Genomic DNA, 7,997 nt, shown 5'->3' with positions numbered 1-7,997 from the left:
GCCCGCCGCGCCGGGTCCTAAAGCCGCGCGCCTCAGGAGGATGGTACGCCTGGCGGCCGAGCTGCTGCTGCTGCTGGGGCTGCTGCTGCTCACGCTGCACATCACGGTGCTGCGCGGTTCGGGAGCCGCCGACGGGCCGACCGCGGCCAACGCCAGCCGGACGCAGCTGCAGGTGAGTGCGCTGCCGGAGAGGGGCGCGCGTGGCAGCGGGGAGCCGGGTGGCGGGGAGCTGACCTAGCTAGCACCTGACGGTAGCGAGGAGGCGAGTCCCCGCCCCACCGAAGAGCATCTGTATTGGCAGCAGTTTTGCCGGGGCCACAGATCTCCGGCTGAGGCGGAGCGGGGTACGTGCCTGGAGCCTGGACCGCTTTGGAGGTCTGGCAGGCACGCTCCTCCAGGTCGTCTGTCACCAGGTACCTGAGGGTGCTAGCTTGAGATGGGCGGAGGAAGTGTGGAGTATGTCTGCGTTTGCTTTGGGGTGCTGCCACTCTTTGGTTACCCTTTAGAGACTGAGTAACGTTACTCTGGGAGGAGGGGGGAGCGGAAAGAGACTTTAGGATAAATCCCCAAACTGGGTTTGGGAGGAAGAACCCCAGTGAATCTGACCCCTCAGAAAGCTACGCAAAGATCAGCAAATAATTTCCCCGAAAAGAATGGCCAGACATCCCCTGTTCGCCCACGTGGTCCCCATGCCTCCCTTATACCTCCCCAGCCGGGCGGAGGGCGTGGAGTCAAGCCACCGGTTGTGCTTTGGTCCGGCGTTACCTGGGGCTTTTAAACTTACAGCAAAGACTTCTTCCAGCGTTCTGCCCCTGTTGAAGGTCTCCTTAGGAATGGAATTCTGATGGTCTGTGCAGCTCCAAGGCAGGGGAGGGGGTCGCAACTGGGGAGGGGTAGTGGGCGTCATACACAAGAGGAATTCTCTGGTTTCCAAATAAAGGATTGTCCAGGTAGGGATTTCCTGCCATTGTCTTGGGAAGAAGCGCCTTTCCTTGGCTCTATCAGACGTGTGACAACTGTCAACTTGGGGCATGGGTAGAAGTCAGCAGGGATTTTCCCAGGAAGCAGCGGGAATTCTCTCCTAAAATCTCCTCCTCAAACAAGCCCCTCTAAAACTCTTTATGTCGAGATAAGCATTATTCATTGTTCCCAAAGGGCTTTAAGACCATTGCCCCTATTAGTTCATTTCTCACATCTTTATGTAATTTGTTGCCTGAAAACCCTACTGTTGTAGAGAGAAGGAATTCACTTGAACACTTCCACAGTGCTCACCATGTGCTAGTTTTAAGTGCTTTACAGAACTTAACCGATTTAATGATGTACTATGCTGTTAATATCCTCCCCTGATAGATGCAAAAACTGAGGTACAGAGGTTAAGAAACTTGCAAGGTTTACACATTCCAAACTCTTGATTAGTTACACCATGTTTTCTCTCTGCCAGGATGTTATATAGACTAAAGCAAGGTGATCCTTACACACAAATGCAAAACCAGGAATGAAAAAGTAGGCACCCCAGAGCCTAAAGTTCTTTTAAATTGGGAACATTTCCGAAAATGTCCTAACTTTATGAGGCCCTCTTCTCTTCTCCTGTGGGCAAACAGGTACAGTGACAGCCTGACAGGATTCCTTTGGGGAAATTGAAGACACCCCATTCTGTAGATGGTGGTACACCGACCCACTCTAACACTGTAAGAACAATTCCTAATATCTTCAAGATTTCTGGAAGTCACATTTTATACATGATGCTTTCTTTCCTCGTGGACTCATGAAAAGCTGTAAAAATGATGTTCTATGGAAAAGTAAATTTGGCAGATTCCTTTATGAGGTGTTTGCTATCATTAGAATAACCTAGGCTTGGCCTTTTCTGTTTGACTGGTAAGGTGATGAGAGAAGCAGCTGGTGGAAGTGGCAACTGCAAAGGGGAAGTGGATTAAATTCTCAAAAGAGCGTGTGGCTGAAGAACTGTCCCAAGAGGGCAGAAGAAATGGGGGATTTAGAAAGAGTAACGCTCCCAGGAGTATCTTGGGTCCCAAGTAGCTGCTAATCCATCAGCTTTCAGCTTGTTTTGTAATCGTGTTTGGTTATTCTGTCCACTCAATGAACTTATTCAGGCAGAATGATGAGTTTAACAGTTTAGTTCATAATTTTACTCTCTTTTGTAATTTGTTATTATAAAAGTTTTATATTCTTCCTGACTTAAGTTATTTCTTTGGCCCTCTGACGCTCCAAACGTATTATGATTCAAATGGAGAGAATATATTCCTTCAAGTGAGGAGGTCTGCAAAAGACATTTATTAGTTTATCATTTTCAGGGCCCAGGATGTGAATTAGCTAGTAGCAGGTGTATTTGAAAACAAAATTGTGGGTGCCATATTCTTTCTGTTTATCAGTCATGTTTAACCTATCTTTTTTTTTTTTTTTCCGTTTCATTGGGTCTTTGTTGCGGTGCGCAGGCTTCTCATTGTGGTGGCTTCTCTTGTGGAGCATGGGCTCTAGGTGCATGGGCTTCAGTAGTTGTGGTGCTCAGGCTCAGTAGTTGTGGCCCACGGGCTCGAGAGCACAGGCTCAGTAGTTGTGGCACCCGGGCTTAGTTGCTCCGCGACATGTGGGATTTTCCCGGACCAGGGATTGAACCCGTGTCCCCTGCATTGGCAGGTGGATTCTTAACCACTGTGCCACCAGGGAAGTCATAACCTATCTTAACTAACTACATTTAAACTTAAGTTTGCTGCCTCTGGGTTATCTTAAGCTGCTAAAATCATTCTTTGTAACCGGAAAGTTCATCAATCCTTATATTACATCATTTGTGCTGTTATCTCTGCTTAAAATATTCTGAAATATGAGGTTGGAGTCAGAAATACACAATGGTAGCTTTCTTTTCCCAAATTGTAGTATATTTGGGAACATTTAAAAGAGAATGCACCTTTATTAGAGATCTGGCATATCAAGGGCACCCAACAGTAAGAATAACAATAGTAGCTAAGATTTGTCAAGTGCCTTTTATGTGTCAGACACTGTTCTTAGCACTTTTCATATATTTTCTTTTTAAATCCTCACAAAAATCTCGTGAATTAGGCATTATCGTTATCCCTGTTTCAAATGAAAAAACTGAGGTTGGGTAACTTGCCCACAGCTGCAGAGCCAGAAGCTGCTTAATTTGTTGTTGTTATTTTATAAGTTTAAAAATCTTTGAAGAATATTTGTATTCCAAGTTCTTGAGAAAGTCATCCTGCTGGCTATAAAAGAGAAAAAGTCTTTTAAGAATTTACATTTTCTTTCTTTCTTTTTTTTTTTTCAGGGCTTAGGTTTTGGGGGGTTTATTTATTTTTATTTTTGGCTGTATTGGATCTTTGTTGCTGTACTCGGGCTTTCTCTAGTTGCGGCGAGCGGGGGCTTCTCATTTGCGGCGGCTTCTCTTGTTGTGGCGCACGAGCTCTAGGTGAGCGGACTTTAATAGTTGTGGCTCGCAGGCTCGAGAACGCAGCCTCAGTAGTTGTGGCGCCCGGGCTTAGTTGCTGGGTGGCATGTGGGATCTTCCCGGACCAGGCCTCAAACCCGTGTCCCCTGTGTTGGCAGGCGGATTCTAACCACTGCACCACCAGGGAAGTCCCTAACAATTTACATTTTCAAACACATCTTGACGGTCTTATTGTGTCAAATATGAGCATATCTATCTATCTATCTATCTAAATTATATATACATACATAAACACACATATATAAACATGATCTAACATGATTTTTTTTGGTAGTTTCAACATAGTAGGAGATATGTTTTTTGACTCTGTAAGTGACTGTCCCTGTACTCTTAGGTATACTGTTATGAGGTGGTAGTAAAATGCTTTGAACACACTATTTCTAGTGGTTATGTGGCTCATAAAAATAATAAATAATGATGTTAGTCTTTGTACTGTTTTCAGTATTTTAAAACATCTAATAAGAAATTTTACAGTGGTCTGCAACAGCTGTATAAAAATGCACAGAAAAATCAACTTTTTTCACTTTTGAATGAAATCTTATCTCCTCTGGTGTCATGTTGATCAGATACTCAGCTTAGTTCTTTCATATGTCTTTAATTGATAATAGTAAGAAAACAAATATATATATATTAAAAAAGCAGTCTGGAAGACAGAATATCCCAAAATATAGAACCACAGGCAATGGTAAGGATAATGATAATAATAGTATCCCTTTTACTTGAAATTCAAATGAGTGTCTCTCTACTAAATCTCAGAATCAGAAGCATGAATTTCTACAGATTTTACATAGTAAAGCTAGAACTCATTAAAACAATGAGATTTAAGGAAGTGTTAGAAATCATCACATTGATCATTTTTACAATAACATTAAAGCAAACCAAACTCTGAAATGTAACTAAATGTCTTCATTCTCTAATTCCTAACTACCATCTTTATCAGTACATTCCTCCTTCATCCCTCTACTTGCCTTCAACAAAACTGCTCAGCATCTTGTACTCACTGCTTCAGACTCACAAGTTGATCTGAGCTATATTAATAACAGTAAAAGCAAAAGCAACATTTATTTGTACTTAATGCTACTGAGTTTCCTTACAATGACCCTATGAGATAGATAGTATTTATATACCCATTTCACAGATGATGAAATTGAGACCTGGAGAGATTTGAGTAACTTGCCCAAGGCCACACAACCAAGGTTGGCAGGGCCAGGATTCAGACCCAGGGAGGCAGGAATTCTTGTTCCAGTTCATCAACAAGATGCCTCCAGCTCTGATACAAGTCAACAGCCATTGTGTTTCTCGTTTCATGACTTGCCTTGCCCATTTTCCAGGCAGGCTGTCTGCTTTTATCTCAGGTATTCTTTATAAATTATGAGTAACTGTCCCACTTAGCTATTGCTATATAACAAACCATCCCAAAGCACAGTGGCTTAAAACAATCACATTTTATTTGCTCATGACTTTATGTGTTAGCAGTTTACCCTGGGCTCAGCTGGGTGGTTCTTCTGCTGATCTTGCTTAGGTTTATTCATGTGGCTATAGCTTTCTGTTGGCTTGACGTGGGCTAGATGGTCTAAAAGGGCCTCACTCCAGACACTATAAAACTCTTAGAGGAAAATATAGGCAGAACACTCTAGGACATAAATCACAGCAAGATCCTTTTTGAACCACCTCCTAGAGAAATGGAAATAAAAACAAAAATACACAAATGGGACCTAATGAAACTTAAAAGCTTTTGCACAGCAAAGGAAACTGTAAACAAGACGAAAGACAACCCTCAGAATGGGAGAAAATATTTGCAAATGAAGTAACTGACAAAGGATTAATTTTCAAAATTTACAAGCAGCTCATGCAGCTCAATATCAAAAAAAACCAAACAACCCAATCCAAAAATGGGCAGAAGACCTAAATAGACATTTCTCCAAAGAAGATATACAGATTGCCAACAAATACATGAAAGGATGCTCAACACCACTAATCATTAGAGAAATGCAAATCAAAACTACAATGAGATATCATCTCACACCAGTCAGAATGGGCATCATCAAAAAATCTAGAAACAATAAATGCTGGAGAGGGTGTGGAGAAAAGGGAATCCTCATGCACTGTTGGTGGGAATGTAAATTGCCACAGCCACTATGGAGAACAGGATGGAGGTTCCTTAAAAAACTAAAAATAGAACTAACATATGACCCAGCAAACCTGGGCATATGCTCTGAGAAAACCATAACTCAAAAAGAGATATGTACCACAATGTTCATTGCAGCACTATTTACAATAGCCAGGACATGGAATCAACCTAAGTGTTCATTGACAGATGAATGGATAAAGAAGATGTGGCACATATATACAATGGAATATTACTCAGCCATAAAAAGGAATGAACTTGAGTTATTTGTAGTAAAGTGGATGGACCTAGAGTCTGTCCTACAGAGTGAAGTAAGTCAGAAAGAGAAAAACAAATACCGTATGCTAACACATATATATGGATCTAAAAAAAAAATGGTTCTGACAAACCTAGGGGCAGGACAGGAATAAAGACACAGATGTACAGAATGCACTTGAGGACAAGGGGAGGGGGAAGGGTAAGCTGGGACGAAGTGAGAGTGGCATGGACATATATACACTACCAAACATAAAATAGATAGCTAGTGGGAAGCAGCCACATAGCACAGGGAGATCAGCTCGGTGCTTTGTGACCACCTAGAGGGGTGGGATAGGGAGGGGAGGGGGAGATGCAAGAGGAAGGAGATATGGGGATATATGTATATGTACAGCTGATTCACTTTGTTATAAAGCAGAAACTAACACACCATTGTAAAGCAATTATACTCCAATAAAGATGTTAAAAAAATAAAAGGGCCTCACTCATATGTTTGATGGTTGGCGCTGGCTGTCACCTATGCTCTCTCTTCATCCTCAAGGAAGTTATTCCACATGTCTTTACATGGTGGACTCAGAGCAGCAAGAGAGTAAATCAGAAATTGCAAGGTCTCTTGATGAACTTGTACAACTTCAGCCACATTCTACTGGCCAAACATACCACTTGGTCATCTCAGATTCTAGGGGACCAGAAATAGACTCCTCTTGATGGGAGGACCAGCAAAATAACATTGCAAAAGAGTGTGTATTCACCGATGGGAGGAGTCATTGTGGCTGTCTGCAAAATAGCTACCATATTGACCTTTTATCTCATATACTTTGCAAATGTTAAACCAATCTTTCACTCATTTTTTAATTGTTTATGCTACTTTTGGCCATGCACAAACTTTCCACTCTAAATATAATCAAATCTGAATCATTTCCATTATGACTTTTTGTTTTCTTGCCTTACTTGAGAAAGGGTTACTCAAATAAGGATTGTCAAAATCTTTAAATATATTTTGTTCTAACAGTTTTATAGTGTTTTTATTGTTGTTTAGAACTACAATCTACTTTGAAGTTATTTGTGGGTTTTAGGTTTAAGATAAAGATATAACTTTGTTTTTTGTCCAAGTGAGTAGCCACTTCTCCTATCGTATTTGGTAAATACTCCATTCTATATTTGTTGGTACAAAATACCAGTTTTATCACATGTTAAAATTTTCACATATATGTTAGTCTATTTCTTTACCTTCATTTTTCTATTCATGTACAAACACCACACTTTTATTTCATGTAGCTTCACAGTATTTTTTAATAGGGCAAATGCCCTGTCATTAACATTCTTTTTCTTTTTTTTTAAGTATTAAAAAACATGTATTCTTGAACAGTGATTTGGATGGAAGTAGTATTCTGAGAAACTTTTTTTTTTTTTTAGGATAATGAAGCTATTTTAGTATTATTTAAAATAAGAACAACCTTTAAACCGTATGAAGTGGGCAATAGGGGAGAAGCACGCCTTCCTGAGAAGGGTCCTCCGAAAAGGGTCTTCTCAGGGGCAAAGGCAGCAAGTGGGGGTGGGCAGGAGGGAGTGCAGGCCTGGACGTCAGCGGTGCTTCCTCGGGGTGGGCTCTGCAGGTAAGAGAGGTGGCTCTGGGACTTGGCAGCTCCTGGCTGGAGTGGAGGGAGCTGGCCTGGCGGTCCGTGCCAGTGACTCAGGCAGGGGTAGGGCAGGAGTCAGCTGGGTAAAAGAAATGTGGGTTTGAGTGTCAGGAGGAGGTGGCCTTGGCTCTCAGGACTCAAGGGGGACGTCAGGCTGCAGGAGGCCCAGGCCCGGGAGTGCTGATCCGCCCCCATCTCTCCAGCGAGGCTCTGTGACTGTGCCCTGGGCGGGTGGGGGGTGGGGGGGCCTCACAGCAGGGTGGGCGGCAGACAGGGAAGGCTCAGGCAGGGCTGCTGTCAGGTCGGGGCTCAGTGTCCTCTTCTCGGAGGCGCTTGCAACCGGAGCAGATGCTTCTTCTCAGAGGCCCCGGCCTGGGCACAAAGACAGGGACCACTCCATTCCTCACCACGGGCCGGAAGGCCGACAGCCTGGGCTCGGGGCTCTCAGACCTGAGAGGCCCGTCGAGCCGCCTTTGTCCTTCCTCGCATCGGCTGA

At 43.1% G+C, this 7,997-nt stretch overlaps 1 protein-coding gene across 1 annotated transcript in view; it reads left to right on the top strand.

Annotated features, from left to right (window-relative positions):
* The first annotated feature begins 40 nt into the window (after positions 1–40).
* Positions 41–7,997, top strand: part of ISM1 (isthmin 1) — an 80,804-nt gene continuing 72,847 nt past the window's right edge. The window contains exon 1 of the mRNA XM_024735437.1: positions 41–172. Coding sequence (XP_024591205.1) covers positions 41–172 — 132 coding nt within the window. The remainder of the gene's footprint in view (positions 173–7,997) is intronic.

Source organism: Neophocaena asiaeorientalis, unplaced genomic scaffold (assembly GCF_003031525.2).
Source record: "Neophocaena asiaeorientalis asiaeorientalis breed wild unplaced genomic scaffold, Neophocaena_asiaeorientalis_V1.1 scaffold64, whole genome shotgun sequence".
NCBI lineage: Eukaryota > Metazoa > Chordata > Mammalia > Artiodactyla > Phocoenidae > Neophocaena > Neophocaena asiaeorientalis.
Note: the sequence above shows the minus strand (reverse complement) of the source record. Positions and strands in the feature narration are given on the sequence as shown.